The sequence below is a fragment of the Tachyglossus aculeatus genome, chromosome 1, assembly GCF_015852505.1.
Source record: "Tachyglossus aculeatus isolate mTacAcu1 chromosome 1, mTacAcu1.pri, whole genome shotgun sequence".
Lineage (NCBI taxonomy): Eukaryota > Metazoa > Chordata > Mammalia > Monotremata > Tachyglossidae > Tachyglossus > Tachyglossus aculeatus.
Window position 1 is genome coordinate 9,664,476 of NC_052066.1, and position 20,986 is coordinate 9,685,461.

The 20,986-nt window shown below is 43.5% G+C and overlaps 1 protein-coding gene across 1 annotated transcript in view; it reads left to right on the forward strand.

The window, feature by feature from the left end:
- USP37 (ubiquitin specific peptidase 37) overlaps positions 1 to 20,986 on the forward strand; it is a 270,227-nt gene that overhangs the window by 37,742 nt on the left and 211,499 nt on the right. Inside the window, exon 3 of the mRNA XM_038740830.1 lies at positions 9,076 to 9,247. Coding sequence (XP_038596758.1) covers positions 9,076 to 9,247 — 172 coding nt within the window. The remainder of the gene's footprint in view (positions 1 to 9,075; positions 9,248 to 20,986) is intronic.

Here is a 20,986-nt window from a genome sequence, read left to right on the forward strand (position 1 = left end):
TAAGCGCTTAACAAATGCCATCATTGTTGTTATTATTATGTTAGAATAGTGTCCAGCGCTTAGAACAGTGCTTTGCACATAGTAAGCGCTTAATAAATGCCATTATTATGTGGCGGAGTCAGGATTTGAACCCATGACCTCTGACTCCCAAGCCCAGGCTCTTTCCACTGAGCCACGCTGCGCAGCTCTCTGCTAGAGTTAAGCGTTAGACGTTCTGTATATATAATTCTATTTATTTTGACGGTATTGACACTTGTCTACTTGTTTTGTTTTGTTCTCTGTCTCCCCCTTCTAGCCTGTGAGCCCATTGTTGGGTAGGGACCGTCTCTATATAATAATAATAATAATAATAATAATAATAATAATAATAATAATAATGATGGTATTTGTTAAGCACTTACTATGTGCAGAGCACTGTTCTAAGCGCTGGGGAGGTTACAGACTGATCAGGTTGTCCACGGGGGGCTCACAGTCTTCATCCCCATTTTACAGATGAGGTAACTGGGGCACAGAGAATAATTATAATAATAATGATGGCATTTATTAAGTGCTTACTATGTGCAAAGCACTGTTCTAAGCGCTGGGGAGGTTACAGGGTGATCAGGTTGTCCCACGGGGGCTCACAGTCTTCATCCCCATTTGACAGAGGAGGTACCTGCGGCCCAGAGAAGTGAAGTGACTTCACTTGTGAAGTGAAGCCATGGGTTCAAATCCCGCCTCCGCCAACTGTCAGCTGTGTGACTTTGGGCAAGTCACTTCTCTGGGCCTCAGTTACCTCATCTGGAAAATGGGGATTTTCATTCAATCGTTCAATTGTATTTATTGAGCGCTTACTGCGTGCAGAGCACGGTGCTAAGCGCTTGAATTAAAACTGGGAGCCCCCCGTGGGACAACCTGATCACCTTGTAACCTCCCCAGCGCTTAGAACAGTGCTTGGCACATAGTAGGCGCTTAACAAATACCATCATCATCATCATCACAGGCAATCGAGTTGGACACAGTCCCTATCCCATGTGGGGCTTCTAGTCTCAATCCCCATTTTACAGATGAGGGAACTGAAGCCCAGAGAATAATAATAATAATAATAATGGTGTTTGTTAAGCGCTTACTATGTGCCAAGCACTGTTCTAAGCACCGTGGTAGATACAAGGCCATCAGTTTTTCCCCCGTGAGGCTCGCAGTCTTAATTCCCATTTTACAGATGAGGTAACTGAGGCCCAAGGTCACACAGCAGAGCCGGGATTAGAACCCAGGTCCTCTGACGCCCAAGCCCGGGCTCTTTCCACTGAGCCACGCTGCTTCTCGAGGTAACTGAGGCACAGAGAAGTGAAGCCATGGGTTCAAATCCCACCTCTGCCAGCTGTCAGCTGTGTGACTTTGATACGACTGATGATGACTTTGGGCAAGTCGCTTCTCTGGGCCTCAGTTACCTCATCCAGAAAATGGGGATTTTCATTCAATCATTCAGTTGCATTTATTGAGCGCTTACTGTGTGCAGAGCACGGTACTAAGCGCCGTTATAATAAATGCCATTATTATTAAGCGACTTGCCCAAGGTCACAAAGCAGCAGAGGCAGGATTAGAACCCATGACCCTGTGACCCTAGGCCCGGGCCCTAGCCGCTACCCTACCCTGCTTCGAAGCGGGGCTCTGCCCTCTGTGCACTTGGCTGGCCGGCTACCCTAAAAGCACTTGAATCCTCACCCCAGCCCCATGACACTTATGTCCATAGCCCTCTCTAATAATAATAATAATAATTATAATTATAATTATAATAATTATAATAATAATAATGGCATTTGTTAAGCGCTTACTATGTGCAAAGGACTGTTCTAAGCACTGGGGAGGATACAGGGTGATCAGATTGTCCCACGTGGGGCTCACAGTCTTCATCCCCATTTTACAGATGAGGTCACTGAGGCCCAGAGAAGCTAAGTGACTTTCATTCATTCATTCATTCAGTCGTATTTATTGAACGCATACTGTGTGCAGAGCACTGGACTAAGCGCTTGGGAAGTCCAAGTTGGCAACGTCTAGAAATGGTCCCTACCCGACAGTGGGCTCACGGTCTAGAAGGGGGAGACAGAGAACAAAAGAAAACATATTAACAGAATAAAATAAAGAGAATAAATATGTACAAGTAAAATAAAAAAATAGATAACTAAATCAATAAATACATAAATAAATAGAGTAATATGCCCAAGGTCACACAGCTGACAGTTGGCCAGCATGGCTCAGTGGAAAGAGCCCGGGCTACAGTGCTCTGCCCACAGTAAGCGCTCAATAAATGTGATTGAATGAATGAATGAATGAATTGGGAGTCAATCAATCAATCGTATTTATTGAGCGCTTACTGTGTGCAGAGCACTGCACTAAGCGCTTGGGAAGTACAAGTTGGCAACAAATAGAGACGGTCCCTACCCAACAGTGGGCTCACAGTCTAAAAGGGGGAGACAGAGAACAAAACCAAACATACTAACAAAATAAAATAAATAGATATGTACAAGTAAAATAGAGTAATAAATATGTACAAACATATATACATATATACAGGTGCTGTGGGGAAGGAAAGGAGGTAAGATGAGGGGGATGGAGAGGGGGACGAGGGGGAGAGGAAGGAAGGGGCTGAGTGTGGGAAGGCCTCCTGGAGGAGGTGAGCTCTCAGTAGGGCCTTGAAGGGAGGAAGAGAGCGAGCTTGGCGGATGGGCAGAGGGAGGCCATTCCAGGCCCGGGAATCCGTGCTCTTTCCATTGAGACTCTGCTTCTCTAAGATTTAGTTAGCTCACCAAGGGCTTAAAGGCCAAAGCAAATATCCCAGCTCCAATGTTTCCTGGTTTTGAAGTGGAAGTTCGATTCCGACGCGCGTTCCGGATCTAGTTTTTCAATAGTGAGCTCACCGAGGGCTTAAAGGCCGAAGCAGATATCCCAGCTCCACCGTTTCCTGGTTTTGAAATGGAAGTTTGATTCCGATGCGTGTTCCTGATCTAGTTTTTCAGTAGTTAGCTCACCGAGGGCTTAAAGGCCGAAGCAGATATCCCAGCTCCATCGATTCCTGGTTTTGAAGTGGATGTTCGAGTCCGATGCGCGTTTCTGATCTAGGTTTTGAATAGTTAGCTCACTGAGGGCTTAAAGGCCGAAGCCCAGCTCCACCGTTTCCTGGTTTTGAAATGGAAGTTCGATTCCGAGGCACGTTTCTGATCTAGTTTTTCAATGGTTAGCTCACCGAGGGTTTAAAGGCCGAAGCAGATATCCCAGCTCCACCGTTTCCTGGTTTTGAAATGGAAGTTTGATTCCGACGCGCGTTCCTGATCTAGTTTTTCAATAGTTAGCTCACCGAGGGCTTCAAGGCCGAAGCAAATATCCCAGCTCCACCATTTCCAAGTTTTGAAATGGACGTTCAATTCCGACGCGCGTTTCTGATCTAGGTTTTCAATAGTTAGCTCACCGAGGGCTTAAAGACCGAAGCAAATATCCCAGCTCCACCGTTTCCTGGTTTTGAAGTGGAAGTTCGATTCCAACGCGCGCTTCTGATCTAGACTTTCAATAGTTAGCTCACCAAGGGCTTAAAGGCCGAAGCAGATATCCCAGCTCCACTGTTTCCTGGTTTTGAAATGGAAGTTCGATTCCGAGGCACGTTTCTGTCCTAGTTTTTCAATAGTGAGCTCACTGAGGGCTTAAAGGCCGTAGCAAATATCCCAGCTCCACCGTTTCCTTGTTTTGAAATGGAAGTTTGATTCCGATGCGCGTTCCTGATCTAGTTTTTCAGTAGTTAGCTCACCGAGGGCTTAAAGGCCGCAGCAAATATCCCAGCTCCACCGTTTCCTGGTTTTGAAGTGGAAGTTCGATTTCGATGCGCGTTTCTGATCTAGGTTTTTAATAGTTAGCTCACCGAGGGCTTAAAGGCCGCAGCAAATATCCCAGCTCCGCCGTTTCCGGGTTTTGAAATGGAAGTTTGATTCCGATGCGCGTTCCTGATCTAGTTTTTCAATAGTTAGCTCACCGAGGGCTTAAAGGCCGAAGCAAATATGCCAGCTCCACCGTTTCCTGGATTCGAAATGGAAGTTCGAGTCCGACGCACGCTTCTGATCTAGGTTTTCAGTAGTTAGCTCACCGAGGGCTTAAAGACCAAAGCAAATATCCCAGCTCCACCGTTTCCTGGTTTTGAAATGGACGTTCGATTCCGACGCGCGTTTCTGATCTAGGTTTTCAATAGTTAGCTCACCGAGGGCTTAAAGGCCGAAGCAAATATCCCAGCTCCACCGTTTCCTGGTTTTGAAATGGAAGTTCGATTCCGATGCGCATTCCTGATCTAGGTTTTCAAGAGTTAGCTCTCCGAGGGCTTAAATGCCGAAGCAAGTATCCCAGCTCCACCGTTTCCTGGTTTTGAAATGGAAGTTCAATTCCGATGCGTGTTCCTGATCTAGTTTTTCAATAGTTAGCTCACCGAGGGCCTAAAGGCCGAAGCAAATATGCCAGCTCCACCGTTTCCTGGTTTCGAAATGGAAGTTCGATTCCGACGCACGCTTCTGATCTAGGTTTTCAGTAGTTAGCTCTCCAAGGGCTTAAAGGCCGAAGCAAATATCCCAGCTCCACCGTTTCCTGGTTTTGAAGTGGAAGTTCGATTCCAACGCGCGCTTCTGATCTAGGTTTTCAATAGTTAGCTCACCAAGGGCTTAAAGGCCGAAGCAGATATCCCAGCTCCACCGTTTCCTGGTTTTGAAATGGAAGTTCGATTCCGAGGCACGTTTCTGTCCTAGTTTTTCAATAGTGAGCTCACCGAGGGCTTAAAGGCCGAAGCAAATATCCCAGCTCCACCATTTCCTTGTTTTGAAATGGAAGTTTGATTCCGACGCGCGTTCCTGATCTAGTTTTTCAATAGTTAGCTCACCGAGGGCTTAAAGGCCGCAGCAAATATCCCAGCTCCACCGTTTCCGGGTTTTGAAATGGAAGTTCAATTCCGACGCGCATTTCTGATCTAGTTTTTTAATAGTTAGCTCACCGAGGGCTTAAAGGCCGCAGCAAATATCCCAGCTCCACCGTTTCCTGGTTTTGAAGTGGAAGTTCGATTCCGACGCGCATTTCTGATCTAGTTTTTTAATAGTTAGCTCACCGAGGGCTTTAAGGCCGAAGCAAATATCCCAGCTCCACCGTTTCCTGGTTTTTAAGTGGAAGTTCGATTCCGACGTGGGCTTCTGATCTAGTTTTTCAATAGTTAGCTCACCGAGGGCTTAAAGGCCAAAGCAAATATCCCAGCTCCACCGTTTCCTGGTTTTTAAGTGGAAGTTCGATTCCGATGCGCGTTTCTGATCTAGTTTTTCAATAGTTAGCTCACCGAGGGCTTAAAGGCCGAAGCAAATATCCCAGCTCCACCGTTTCCTGGTTTTTAAGTGGAAGTTTGATTCCAATGCGTGTTTCTGATCTAGTTTTTCAATAGTGGAACGGCGCCAGACCAATTTGAAGCGCTTTTAAGTGAGGCAGGGCCTTCCTGCCTTCCCTCCATCCCCCTCCTTCCCCAAAAAAAGGTTAAGTAAGTCTGTGTCAGCTCTGCAATTTGCAACCTAGAGAAGCAGCGTGGCTCAGTGGAAAGAGCCCGGGCTTGGGAGTCAGAGGTCATGGGTTCAAATCTCGGCTGGGTGACTTTGGGCAGGGCACTTTACTTCTCTGGGCCTCAGTTCCCTCATCTGTAAAATGGGGGTTAAGACTGTGAGCCCCACGTGGGACAATCTGATCACCTAATATCTTCCCCAGCGCTTAGTACAGTGCTTTGCACATAGTAAGTGCTTAACAAATGCCATCGTTGGCTGGATGCCCCTTAAACACTTTGCCCACCCCAGCCCCACGGCACTTCGGTTCATCTCCTTCTACTCTGCCATTTCCCCCCATCCCGTAATAATAATAATAATAATAGTAACTATGGTATTGCACATAGTAAGCGCTTAATAAATGCCATTATTATTATTATTATTATTATTATTATCATCTGTTGCCAAATGGTACTTTCCAAGCGCTTAGTCCAGTGCACTGCATTCAGTAAGCGCTCAATAAATACGATCTAGACTGTGAGCCCACTGTTGGGTAGGGACCGTCTTTATATGTTGCCAACTCGTACTTCCCAAGCGCTTAGTACAGTGCTCTGCACACAGTAAGCGCTCAATAAATATGAATGAATGAGTGATTGAATGAATGAATGGTCTTTTGAACTTGCCACACAAAATGGATCTTTAGGAGAAACAGCTTGGCCTAGTGGGTAGAGCCCGGGCCTGGGCGGCTGAAGGACCCGGGTTCTAATCCCGTCTCCGCCGCTCGTCTGCTGTGTGACCTGGGCAAGTCACTTCACTTCTCGGGGCCTCAGTTCCCTCATCTGGAAAATGGGGATGGAGACCGTGAGCCCCCCGTGTGGGACAGGGACTACTGTAGGTCCAACCTGATTAACTTCTTCTAGAAGACAGTCTTAACAGTCTTCTAGCCTGTGAGCCCACTGTTGGGTAGGGACCGTCTCTATATGTTGCCAAATTGGACTTCCCAAGCGCTTAGTACAGTGCTCTGCACACAGTAAGCGCTCAATAAATACGATTGATTGATTGATTGATTTACTTGTATATATCCCTTCCTTCCTCTCCCCCTCGTCCCCCTCTCCATCCCCGCCATCTTACCTCCTTCCCTTCCCCACAGCACCTGTATATATGTATATATGTTTGTACATATTTATTACTCTATTTATTTATCTATTTATCTATTTATCTATTTATTTATTTATTTATTTATTTATTTATTTATTTTGCTTGTACAATATCTGTTCTGTTTATTTTATTAGTATGTTTGGTTTTGTTCTCTGTCTCCCCCTTTTAGACTGTGAGCCCACTGTTGGGTAGGGACTGTCTCTAGATGTTGCCAACTTGGACTTCTCAAGCGCTTAGTACAGTGCTCTGCACACAGTAAGCGCTCAATAAATACGATTGATGATGATGATGATATCCCAGCACTTAGTCCTGGGGCTAAGTTCGTAGAGCAGTGCTTGGCACATAGTAAGCACTTAACAAATACCAATTTTTAAAAAAAGGTTTCTGAAACATTGAACAGCACCAGCAATGAACCTTAGTGCTTGGCACATAGTAAGCACTTAACAAATACCAATTAAAAAAAAAAGTTTTTTCAAAGATTGAACAGCACCAGCAATGAACCTTAGTAATTGACAGCGTGTTTATCACAATACCGAACTGGGTTTTTGGAGACGAGGTAAAAGCCCAGACCGAGCCCCGCTTTTCCTCTCCTCCTCCCCATCCCTCCCGCCCTACCTCCTTCCCCTCCCCACAGCACCTGGATATATGTTTGTCCAGATTTATTACTCTATTTATTTTACTTGTACATATTTACTACTCTATTTATTTTGTTAATGATGTGCCTATAGCTTTAATTCTATTTGTTCTGACGATTTTGACACCTGTCTACATGTTTTGTTGTGTCTGTCTCCCCCTTCTAATAATAATAATAATAATTATGGCACTTATTAAGCGCTTACTATGTGCAAAGCACTGTTCTAAGCACTTTTATTTTATTTTGTTAATATGTTTTGTTTTGTTCTGTGTCTCCCCCTTCTAGACTGTGAGCCCACTGTTGGGTAGGGACCATCTCTATATGTTGCCAACTTGGACTTCCCAAGCACTTAGTCCAGTGCTCTGCACACAGTAAGCGCTCAATAAGTACGATTGATTGATTGATTGATTGGAGAGGTTACAAGGAGATCAGGTTGTCCCCCGGGGGGCTACCTCATTTTACAGATGAGGTCACTGAGGCACAGAGAATAATAATAATAATGATGGTATTTGTTAAGCTCTTACTGCGTGTTTTGTTATGTTTTGTTTTGTTCTCTGTCTCCCCCTTTTAGACTGTGAGCCCACTGTTGGGTAGGGACCGTCCTCTATATGGTGCCAACTTGTACTTCCCAAGCGCTTAGTCCAGTGCTCTGCACACAGTAAGCGCTCAATAAATATGGATTGAATGAATGAATGAATGTGCAAAGCACTGTTCTAAGCACTGGGGGGATACAGGGTGATCAGGTTGTCCCACGGTGGGGCTCACAGTCTTAATCCCCCTTTTACAGATGAGGAAGCTGAGGCCCAGAGAAGTGAAGTGACTTGCCCAAAGTCACACAGCTGATAATTGGCAGAGCCAGGATTTGAACCCATAACCTCTGGCTCCAAAGCCCAGGCTCTTTCCACTGAGCCACGCTGCTTCTCTAGACTGTAAGCCCGTTGTTAGGTAGGGAAGCAGCTTGGCTTAATGGAAAGAGCCCGGGCTTTGGAGTCAGAGGTTATGGGTTCAAATCCAGCTCCACCACTTGTCAGCTGTGTGACTTTGGGCAAGTCACTTCTCTTTGCCTCGGTTACCTCATCTGTAAAATGGGGATGAAGACTGTGAGCCCCCCGTGGGACAACCTGATCACCTTGTCACCTCCCCAGCACTTAGAACAGTGCTTTGCACATAGTAAGTGCTTAATAAATGCCATCATTTATAGGGACCGCCTCTATATGTTGCCGACTTGTACTTCCCAAGCTCTTATTCCCATCAGTCAATCAATCAGTCGTATTTATTGAGCGCTTACTGTGTGCAGAGCACTGTACTAAGCGCTTGGGAAGTCCAAGTTGGCAACATCTAGAGACAGTCCCTACCCAACAGTGGGCTCCCAGTCTAAAAGGGGGAGACAGAGAACAAAACCAAACATACTAACAAAATAAATAAATGGAATAGATATGAACAAGTAAAATAAATAAATAGAGTAATAAATCTGTACAGACATATATACATATATACAGGTGCTGTGGGGAAGGGAAGGAGGTAAGATGAGGGGGATGGAGAGGGGGACGAGGGGGCTCAGTCTGGGAAGGCCTCCTGGAGGAGGTGAGCTCTCAGTTGGGCCTTGAAGGGAGGAAGGATTCCAGTGCTCTTCACACAGATTGCTAAATGCGATCGAATGAATAATAATAATAATAATAATAACGATTTTATTTGTGAAGCGCTTACTATGTGCTATGAATGAATCTTGATCAAACGATATTCTGTCCCCTCTGGTTCCAGCTCAGCCATAACATTAAAAACGTGGTGCTCAGACCCAACGGAGCCAAGCAAAGCCGCCTCATCCTGACACTCCAGGACAACAGCTACCTGTCCATCGACAAAGTTCCCTGGAAGGACGCCAATGAAATGAGAGTTTTCCTCGACGCCGTCCATCAGGACAGGCTGCCCGCAGGTGACTGCTCTTTCTTTCAGGGTGGATTCAAAATAATAACTTGAACAGTTATGGTACTTGCTCAGCACTTAGTTCAGCGCTTAGAACGGTGCTTGGCACATAGTAAGCGCTTAACAAATGCCATCATTATTATTATTATTATCTGCAATTTTTTTATATATTAACAACTCATTCAGTCATATTTATTGAGCTGTCCATCAACAAAGTTCCGTGGAAGGACGCCAATGAAATGAGAGTTTTCCTCAAAATAATGGGTTCAAAATAATAACCGGAACAATTATGGTACTTGTTCAGCGCTTAGAATGGTGCTTGGCACATAGTAAGCACTTAACAAATGCCATCATTAGTATTATTATCTGTAATTTTTTTATATATTAACGACTCATTCATTCAGTTGTGTTTATTGAGCTGTCCATTGACAGAGTTCTATGGAAGGACGCCAATGAAATGAGAGTTTTCCTCGACGCCGTCCATCAGGACAGGCTGCCCGCAGGTGACTGCCCTTTTTTTCAGGGTGGATTCAAAATAATAACCGGAACAATTATGGGACTTGTTCAGCACTTAGAACGGTGCTTGGCACATAGTAAGCGCTTAACAAATGCCATTATTATTATTATTATTATCTGTCATTTTTTTATATATTAACGACTCATTCATTCAGTCGTATTCATTGAGCTGTCCATCAACAAAGTTCCGTGGAAGGACGCCAATGAAATTAGAGTTTTCTTCGACACCATCCATCAGGACAGGCTGCCCGCAGGTGACTGTTCTTTCTTTCAGGGTGGATTCAGGATGGTACTTGCTCAGCACTTAGTTCAGCGCTTAGAACGGTGCTTGGCACATAGTAAGCACTTAACAAATGCCATCTTTATTATTATTACCTGTCATTTTTTTCTATATTAACGACTCATTCATTCAGTCGTATTTAGTGAGCGCTTACTGTGTGCAGAGCACTGTACTAAGTGCTTGGAAAGTATAATTCAGCAACAAATAGAGACAGTTCCTACCCAACAACAGGCTCACAGCCTAGACTCCTCCCTCTAGGCTGTACGCTTATTATAGGCTGGGAATATATCTGTTTATTGTTGTATTGTCCTCTCCCAAGTGCGTAGTTCAGTGCTCTGCACACAGTAAGCCCTCAATAAATACGATTGACTGAATGAGTCAATATATAAAACAATTATGGATAGTAAGTGCTTAGCAAGCTCATTAAAGGCTGGGAATGTGTCTGTTTATTGTAGTATTGTCCTCTCCCAAGTGCTTAGTTCAGTGCTCTGCACACAGTAAGCGCTCAAGAAATACGATTGAATGAGTCGGTAATATATAAAAATAAATTACAGGTAGTAAGTGTTTAGCAAGCTCATTAAAGGCTGGGAATATGTCTGTTTATTGTATTGTCCTCTCCCAAGTGCTTAGTTCAGTGCTCTGCACACAGTAAGCCCTCAATAAATACAATTGACCGAATCGTTAATATATATAAAAAAATTACAGATTGTAAGTGTTTAACAAGCTCATTAAAGGCTGGGAATATGTCTGTTTATTGTTGTATTGTCCTCTCCCAAGTGCTTAGTTCAGTGCTCTGCACACAGTAAGCCCTCAATAAATACGATTGACTGAATGAGTCGTTAATATATAAAACAATTACAGATAGTAAGTGCTTAGCAAGCTCATTAAAGGCTGGCAATGTGTCTGTTTATTGTTGTATTGTACTGTGCCAAGTGCTTAGTTCAGTGCTCCGCACACAGTAAGCGTTCAGTAAATACGATTGACTGAATGAGTCGTTAATATATAAAAAAAATTACAGATAGTAAGTGCTCAGCGAGCTCATTAAAGGCTGGGAATGTCTCTGTTTATCATTGTGTTGTCCTCTCCCAAGTGCTTATTTCAGTGCTCTGCACACAGTAAGCGCTCAAGAAATACGATTGAGTCGTTAATATATAAAGAAAAATTACAGATAGTAAGTGCTTAGCAAGCTCATTAAAGGCTGGGAATGTGTCTGTTTATCGTTGTATTGTCCTCTCCCAAGTGCTTAGTTCAATGCTCTGCACACAGTAAGCGTTCAGTAAATACGATTGAATGAATGTCGTTAATATATAAAAAAATTACAGATAGTAAGTGCTTAGCAAGCTCATTAAAGGCTGGGAATATGTCTGTTTATTGTTGTATTGTCCTCTCCCAAGTGCTTAGTTCAGTGCTCTGCACACAGTAAGCGCTCAATAAATACGTATGACTGAGTTGTTAATATATATAAAAAAATTACAGATAGTAAGTGCTCAGCAAGCTCATTAAAGGCTGGGAATGTGTCTGATTAGTGTTGTACTCTGCCAAGTGCTTAGTTCAGTGCTCTGCACACAGCGCTCAAGAAATACGATTGACTGAATGAGTCGTAAATGTATAAAAAAATTACAGATAGTAAGTGCTCAGCAAGCCCATTAAAGGCTGGGAATGTGTCTGTTTATTGTTGCATTGTCCTCTCCCAAGTGCTTAGTTCAGTGCTCTGCACACAATAAGCGCTCAAGAAATACGATTGACTGAATGTCGTAAATATATAAAAAAAATTACAGATAGTAAGTGCTTAGCAAGCACATTAAAAGCTGGGAATGTGTCTGTTTATTGTTGTATTGTCCTATGCCAATTGCTTAGTTCAGTGCTCTGCACACAGTAAGTGCTCAAGCAATACGATTGACTGAATGAGTCATTAATATATAAAAAAATTACAGATAGTAAGTGTTCAGCAAGCTCATTAAAGGCTGGGAATGTCTCTGTTTATCGTTGTGTTGTCCTCTCCCAAGTGCTTAGTTCAGTGCTCTGCACACAGTAAGCGCTCAATAAATACGATTGGCTGAATGAATCGTTAATATATAAAACAATTGCAGATAGTAAGTGCTTAGCAAGCTCATAATAAGGCTGGGAATGTGTGTGTTTATTGTTGTCCTCTGCCAAGTGCTTAGTTCAGTGCTCTGCACACAGTAAGCGCTGAAGAAATACTATTGATTGATTGATTGATATAAAAAAATTACAGATAGTAAGTGCTTAGCAAGCTCATTAAAGGCTGGGAATATGTCTGTTTATTGTTGTATTGTCCTGTCCCAAGTGCTTAGTTCAGTGCTCTGCACACAGTAAGCCCTCAATAAATACAACTGAGTCGTTAATATATATAAAAAAAATTACAGATAGGAAGTGCTTAACAACCTCATTAAAGGCTGGGAATATGTCTGTTTAATGTTGTATTGTCCTCTCCCAAGTTCCTAGTTCAGTGCTCTGCACGCAGTGAGCGCTCAAGAAATACGATTGACTGAATGAGTCAGTAATTTATAAAAAAAATTACAGATAGTAAGTGCTTAGCAAGGTCATTAAAGGCTGGGAATGTGTCTGTTCATTGTTATACTTTCCTCTCCCAAGTGCGTAGTTCAGTGCTCTGCACGCAGTAAGCGCTTAAGAAATACGATTGACTGAATGAGTTGGTAATATATAAAACAATTACAGATAGTAAGTGCTTAGCAAGCTCATTAAAGGCTGCGAAGGTGTCTGTTTATTGTTGTACTCTGCCAAGTGCTTCATCATCATCATCATCATCATCATCATCAATCGTATTTATTGAGCGCTTACTGTGTGCAGAGCACTGTACTAAGCGCTTGGGAAGTACAAGTTGGCAACATATAGAGACGGTTCCTACCCAACAGTAGGCTCACAGTCTAAAAGGGGGAGACAGAGAACACAGCCAAACATACTAACAAAATAAAATAAATAGAATAGGTATGTACAAGTAAAATAAATAGAGTAACACATATGTACAAACATATATCCATATATACAGGTGCAGTGGGGAAGGGAAGGAGGTAAGATGGGGGGGATGGAGAGGGGGACGAGGGGAAGAGGAAGGAAGGGGCTCAGTCTTGGAAGGCCTCCTGGAGTAGGTGAGCTCTCAGTAGGGCCTTGAAGGGAAGCGCTCAATGAATACGATTGATGAAGTGCTTAGTTCAGTGCTCTGCACCCAATAAGCGCTCAAGAAATACGATTGACTGAATGTCGTAAATATATAAAAAAAATTACCGATAGTAAGTGCTTAGCAAGCTCATTAAAGGCTGGGAATTTGTCTGTTTATTGTTGTATTGTCCTCTCCCAATTGCTTAGTTCAGTGCTCTGCACACAGTAAGCGCTCAAGAAATACGATTGGATGAATGAGTCGGTAATATATAAAAAAATTGCAGATAGTAAGTGTTCAGCAAGCTCAAAGGCTGGGAATGTCTCTGTTTATCGTTGTGTTGTCCTCTCCCAAGTGCTTAGTTCAGTGCTCTGCACACAGTAAGCGCTCAATAAATACGATTGACTGAATGAATCGTTAATATGTAAAAAAAATTACAGATAGTAAGTGCTTAGCAAGCTCATAATAAGGCTGGGAATGTGTCAGTTTATTGTTGTACTCTGCCAAGTGCTTAGTTCAGTGCTCTGCACACAGTAAGCACTCAAGAAATACGATTGATTGATTGATATAAAAAAAATTACAGATAGTAAGTGCTTAGCAAGCTCATTAAAGGCTGGGAATGTGTCTGTTCAGTGTTGTCCTCTCCCAAGCGCGTAGTTCAGTGCTCTGCACACAAAAAGCACTCAAGAAATACGATTGACTGAATGAGTCAGTAATATATAAAAAAAATACAGATAGTAAGTGCTTAGGAAGCTCATTGAAGTCTGGGAATGTGTCTATTGTTGTATTGTCCTCTCCCAAGTGCTTAGTTCAGTGCTCTGCACACAGTAAGCGCTCAAGAAATACGATTGACTGAGTCGTTAATATATAAGAAAAAATTACAGATAGTAAGGCCTCAGCAAGCTCATTAAAGGCTGGGAATGTGTCTGTTTATTGTTGTATTGTCCTCTCCCAAGTGCTTAGTTCAGTGCTTTGCACACAGTAAGCGCTCAATAAATACTGATTGACTAAGTCATTAATATATAAAAAAAATTACAGATAGTAAGTGCTGAGCAAGCTTATTAAAGGCTGGGAATGTGTCTGTTTAGTGTTGTATTGCCCTCTCCCAAGTGCTTAGTTCAGTGCTCCACACACGTAAGGGCTCAATAAATACGATTGACTGAATGTCGTTAATATATAAAAAAATTACAGATAATAAGTGCTTAGGAAGCTCATTAAAGGCGGGGAATGTGTCTGTTTATTGTTATATTGTCCTGTCCCAAGTGCTTAGTTCAGTGCTGTGCGTACAATAAGCGCTCAAGAAATACGATTGACTGAGTCGTTAATATATAAAAAAAAATTACAGGTAGTAAGGGCTCAGCAAGCTCATTAAAGGCTGGGAATGTGTCAGTTTATTGTTGTATTGTCCTCTCCCAAGTGCGTAGTTCAGTGCTGCGCACACAGTAAGCGCTCAAGAAATTTGAGTGAGTGGATGAATGACTCTTGCCTTTGAGTCCGGAGTGCTGTTTTAGGTTTCCGACTCTCCGTATGTGTTGAGCCCTCCCAGTTGGTATTTTCTTTTAAGTGCTTACTACATACCCGGGACTGTACTAAGTGGTTGGGGTAGAAACATCGTAATCAGGTTGGGCCCAGCCCTCCGTCCCCCACGAGGTTTGCAGTCTTCATCCCCATGTTACAGATGAGGGAACTGAGGCTCAGGGAAGTGAGGTGACTTGCCCAAGGGATGGTCACGGGATGACACTTTCTATCATCATCATCATCATCAATCGTATTTATTGAGCGCTTACTGTGTGCAGAGCACTGTACTAAGCGCTTGGGAAGTACAAGTTGGCAACATATATCTATATCTATATATCTATATATCTATATCTATATCTATATCTATCTATCTATCTATCTATCTATCTATCTATATATATATTTCTAGACCGTCAGCTCATTGTGGGCAGGGAATGTGCCTGTTTATTATTGTGCTGTCCTCTCCCAAGTGTTTAGCACAGTGCTCCGTACACAGTAAGCGCCCAATCTCTAGACTGTGAGCCCATTGTTGGGTAGGGACCGTCTCTATAAAACCTCAGTTTTCCTCTTCGGAAAAATGGGCGCTATTACAACCTGTCTTTCTACCTACCTCGCGGGATTCATCATCAATCGTATTTATTGAGCGCTTACTGTGTGCAGAGCACTATATTAAGCGCTTGGGAAGTCCAGGTTGGCAACATCTAGAGACAGTCCCTACCCAACAGTGGGCTCACAGTCTAAAAGGGGCAGACAGAGAACAAAACCAAACATACTAACAAAATAAAATAAATAGAATAGATATGTACAAGTAAAATAAATAGAGTAATAAATAAATAAATAGAGAAACAAATAAATAGAGCAATAAATAAATAAATAAATAGAGTAATAAGTAAATAGAGTAATAAATTTGTGAGGGTAAAAATGAGAAAAGTAATGTGAGAGGGCTTTGACATTAAAGATACTCTATAAAAACCAATGTATTATCATTATTATTTTTACATGGTTAACTCATCGGTTGCCTCTCAAACTCGTTATTGATGGGTCTTTCAGGCAACGGAGGGGATAGGCTGGGATAGGCCAACTTGTACCTCCCAAGCGCTTAGTGCAGTGCTCTGCACACAGTAAGCGCTCAATAAATACGATTGAATGAATGAAGGAATGGGTCCCGCCAATTGTCGGCTGTGGGACTTTGGGCAAGTCACTTAACTTTTCTGTTTCGCCGTTCCCTCATCTGTAAAATGGGGATTAAGACTGTGAGCCCCCCGTGAGACAACCTCATCACCTTGTAACCTCCCCGGCGCTTAGAACAGTGCTTTGCACACAAGTAAGCGCTTAATGAATGCCATCATCATCATCATCTGGAAAATTCATGTAAAAGAAATAATAATAATAATAATGATGGCATTGATTAAGCACTTATTAGGTGCAAAGCACTGTTCTAAGCGCCGGGGAGGTTACAAGGTGATGAGGTTGTCCCACTGGGGGCTCACAGTCTTAATCCCCATTTTTCAGATGAGGGAACTGAGGCCTAGAGAAATGAAGTGACTTGCCCAAAGTCACCCAGCTGACAGTTGGCAGAGCAGGGATTTGAACCCATGACCTCTGACTCCAAAGCCCGGGCTCTTTCCACTGAGCCACGCTGCTTCTCAGCCTATTCATTCATTCATTCATTCAGTCGTATTTATTGAGCGCTTACTGTGTGCGGAGCACTGTACTAAGCGCTTGGGAAGTACAAGTTGGCCTATCCCCTCCTTTGCCTGAAAGACCCATCAATAACGAGTTTGAGAGGCAACAGATGAGTTAACCATGTAAAAATAATAACGATTCAAGAGAAGCAGCGTGGCTCAGTGGATAGAGCCCGGGCTTTGGAGTCAGAGGTCATGGGTTTGAATCCCGACTCCGCCACAGGTCTGCTGTGTGACCTTGGGCAAGTCACTTGACTTCTCTGAGCCTCAGTTACCTCATCTGTAAAATGAGGATTAAGACTGTGAGCCCCACGGGGGACAACTTGATCCCATTGTATCCCCCCAGCGCTTAGAACAGTGCTTTGCACGTAGTAAGCGCTTAACAAATGCCATTATTATTATTATTATGATAATACATTGGTTTTTATAGAGTATCTTTAATGTCAAAGCCCCCTCACATTACCTTTCTCATTTTTACCCTCACAAACAGTCCTGCGAGGTAAGTTTGAAAGACAGGTTGTAATATCTCCCATTTTTCCGAAGAGGAAAACTGAGGTACGGAGAGGTGATTGACTTCCTGACGGGAATTCTTCCACTGCATCACGGCGGTGGGACGAAGCACGCAGGTGTTTACGTTGAGGCGGAGGGAAAAAAGTCAAAAGTTTTTTAGTGCCGAAATACCTCCTGCCGTTTGATCTGCAATTTAAAAATTCCAACAGCACCTCCGATCCAGCAGTTTTAACCTTTCGGGTCAAAGGTGATCGACAGTTGAGGAATGATCAATCAGTCAATCAATCAATCGTATTTATTGAGCGCTTACTGTGTGCAGAGCACTGTACTAAGCGCTTGGGAAGTACAAGTTGGCAACATATAGAGACAGTCCCTACCCAACAGTGGGCTCACAGTCTAAAAATGTCACAGTCTAATGATCATCAATTGTATTTATTGAGCGCTTACTATGTGCAGAGCACATGATGTAATTAGAACAATGATGTAATGATGATGTAATGATGTAATTAGAACAAGAATCCTGGTACTTGCTAAGCGTTTACTACGTGCCAAGCACTGTTCTAAGCGCTGAGATAGATGCAAGGCAGGTTGGACACAGTCCCTGTCCCACTCACACTCTTAATCCCCATTTTACAGATGAGGGAACTGAAGCCTAGAGATGTGTTTCACCCCCGCTGTTGGGTAGGGACCGTCTCTCTACGTTGCCAACTTGGACTTCCCAAGCGCTTAGCCCAGTGCTCTGCACACAGTCAGCGCTCAATAAATGCGATTGAATGAAATGAATGAATGAACAGCACACACGTGGCGGAGCCAGGATTAGAACCCAGATCCTTCTGACTCGTTGGCCCGATCTTTATCCACTAATGCGCTACTCAAGAATATGGAGTTATGTGAAGTTTTCAGCCCCTAATTAAAGCAATAGCATTTGGCTTCGCGCCCCCCCCAAACCATTCATTCAATCGTATTTATTGAGCGCTTATTCATTCATTCATTCATTCAGTCGTATTTAGTGAGCGCTTACTGTGTGCAGAGCACTGTACTAAGCGCTTGGGAAGTACAAGTTGGCAACATATAGAGACGGTCCCGACCCAACAGTGGGCTCACAGTCTAAAAATGTCACAGTCACAGTCTAATGATGTAATTAGAACAAGAATCCTGGTACTTGCTAAGCGTTTACTACGTGCCAAGCACTGTTCTAAGCGCTGAGTTAGATGCAAGGCAGGTTGGACACAGTCCCTGTCCCACATGGGGCTCACACTCTTAATCCCCATTTTACAGATGAGGGAACTGAAGCCTAGAGATGTGTTTCGCCCCCGCTGTTGGGTAGGGACCGTCTCTCTACGTTGCCAACTTGGACTTCCCAAGCGCTTAGCCCAGTGCTCTGCACACAGTCAGCGCTCAATAAATGCGATTGAATGAAATGAATGAACAGCACACACGTGGCGGAGCCAGGATTAGAACCCAGATCCTTCTGACTCGTTGGCCCGATCTTTATCCACTAATGCGCTACTCAAGAATATAGAGTTATGTGAAGTTTTCAGCCCCTAATTAAAGCAATAGCATTCGGCTCCGCGCCCCCCCCCCCCCCCCCCCCCCAATTCATTCAATCGTATTTATTGAGCGCTTACTGTGTGCAGAGCACTGGACTAAGCGCTTGGGAAGTCCAAGTTGGGAACATATAGAGATGGTCCCTTCCCAACAGCGGGCTCACTCGGAAAGCGCCAAACGTTTTCCAAGGCCTGCGTCATCTCGGCTCTTTCGCATCTGCTCTGCACATAGGCGCTTAAAAAAATACCATCATCACTATATGTTGCCAGCTTGTACTTCCCAAGCGCTTAGTACAGTGCTCTGCGCACAGTAAGCGCTCAATAAATACGATTGAATGAATTATTAAAATTATCTGAATTTCTGGTGGGAAAAGATGGACCCTCCTGGAAGGACATTCCCTTTTTCCTTTAGTCTTTTAAGTTGTCTTTAAACGCATATCGTGTGCCAGGAACTCTCCAGAGAAGCAGCGTGGCTCAGCGGAAAGGGCCCGGGCTTGGGAGTCAGAGGTCATGGGTTCAAATCCCGGCTCTGCCAATTGTCAGCTGTGGGACTTTGGGCAAGTCACTTAATAATAATAATAATTATAATAATGGCATTTATTAAGCATATTTATTATATGTTTGTACATATTTATTACTCTATTTCTTTATTTTACTTGTACATAGCTATTCTATTTATTTTATTTTGTTAGTATGTTTGGTTTTGTTCTCTGTCTCCCCCTTTTAGACTGAGCCCACTGTTGGGTTGGGACTGTCTCTGTATGTTGCCAATTTGTACTTCCCAAGCGCTTAGTACAGTGCTCTGCACATAGTAAGCGCTCAATAAATACGATTGATGATTAAGCACTTACTATGTGCAAAGCCCTGTTCTAAGCGCTGGGGAGTTTTACAAGGTGATCAGGTTGTCCCACGGGGGCTCACAGTCTTCATCCCCATTTTCCAGATGAGGGAACTGAGGCCCAGAGAAGTGAAGTGACTTGCCCAAAGTCACCCAGCTAAGTGGCGGAGCCGGGATTTGAACCGGTGACCTCTGACTCCAAAGCCCGGGCTCTTTCCACGGAGCCACGCACACTTAACTTCTCTGTGCCTCAGTTCCCTCATCTGGAAAATGGGGATGAAGACTGTGAGCCCCGCACATTTAACTTCTCTGGGCCTCAGTGACCTCATCTGGAAAATGGGGATGAAGACTGTGAGCTCCCCCCCCGCCCCCGTGGGACAACCTGATCACTTTGTAACTTCCCCAGCGCTTAGAACAGTGCTTTGTACATAGTAAGCACTTCATAAATGCCATCATCATTATTATTAGTACTATGGACATACACGCTGTGGAGCTGAGGGAGGGGTGAATAAAGGGGGTCAGTTGTGTGACTTTGGGCAAGTCACTTCACTTCTCTGGGCCTCAGTTCCCTCATCTGGAAAGTGGGGATGAAGACTGGGAGCTCCACGTGGGACAACCTGATCATCTTGTAACCTCCCCAGCGCTTAGAACAGTGCTTTGCTCATAGTAAGCGCTTAATAAATGCCATCATTATTATTATTATTGTCAGCTGTGTGACTTTGGGCAAGTCACTTCACTTCTCTGGGCCCCAGTGACCTCATCTGGTAAATGGGGATGAAGACTGTAAGCCCGCCGTGGGACAACCTGATCTTGTAAAACTCCCCAGCGCTTAGAACAGTGCTTTGCACATAGTAAGCGCTTAACAAATGCCATCATTATTATTATGTGGGACAACCTGATCACCTTGTAACCTCCCCAGCGCTTAGAACAGTGCTTTGCACATAGTAAGCGCTTAACAAATGCCATTATTATTATTATGTGTGACAACCTGATCACCTTGTAACCTCCCCAGCGCTTAGAACAGTGCTTTGTACATTATAAGCGCTTAACAAATGCCATTATTATTATTATGTGGGACAACCTGATCACCTTTAACCTCCCCAGCACTTAGAACAGTGCTTTGCACATAGTAAGCGCTTAACAAATGCCATTATTATTATTATATGGGACCACCTGATCACCTTGTAACCTCCCCGGCGCTTAGAACAGTGCTTTGCACATAGTAAGCGCTTAACAAATGCCATTATTATTATTATGTGGGACAACCTGATCACCTTGTAACCTCCCCAGCGCTTAGAACAGTGGTTTGTACATAGTAAGTGCTTAATAAATGCTATTATTATTATTATTATTAAACCCTGGGGTAGACCCAAGCTTTTCAGGTTGGACACAGTCCCATTAACGGGCTCACAGTTTAGAAGGGGGAGACAGACAACAAAACAAGTATTAACAGGCATCAAAACCATCAGAATAAATAGATCCCACAGCCCTTCTATATTCTATTTATCAAACGCTTACTGTGTGCAGAGCAATCAATCAATCAATCAATCGTATTTATTGAGCACTTACTGTGTGCAGAGCACTGTACTGAGCGCTTGGGAAGTCCAAGTTGGCAACATATAGAGACGGTCCCTACCCAACATCGGGTTCACAGTCTAGAAGGGGGAGACAGAGAACAAAACCAAACTTGTTAACAAAATAAAATAAATAGAATAG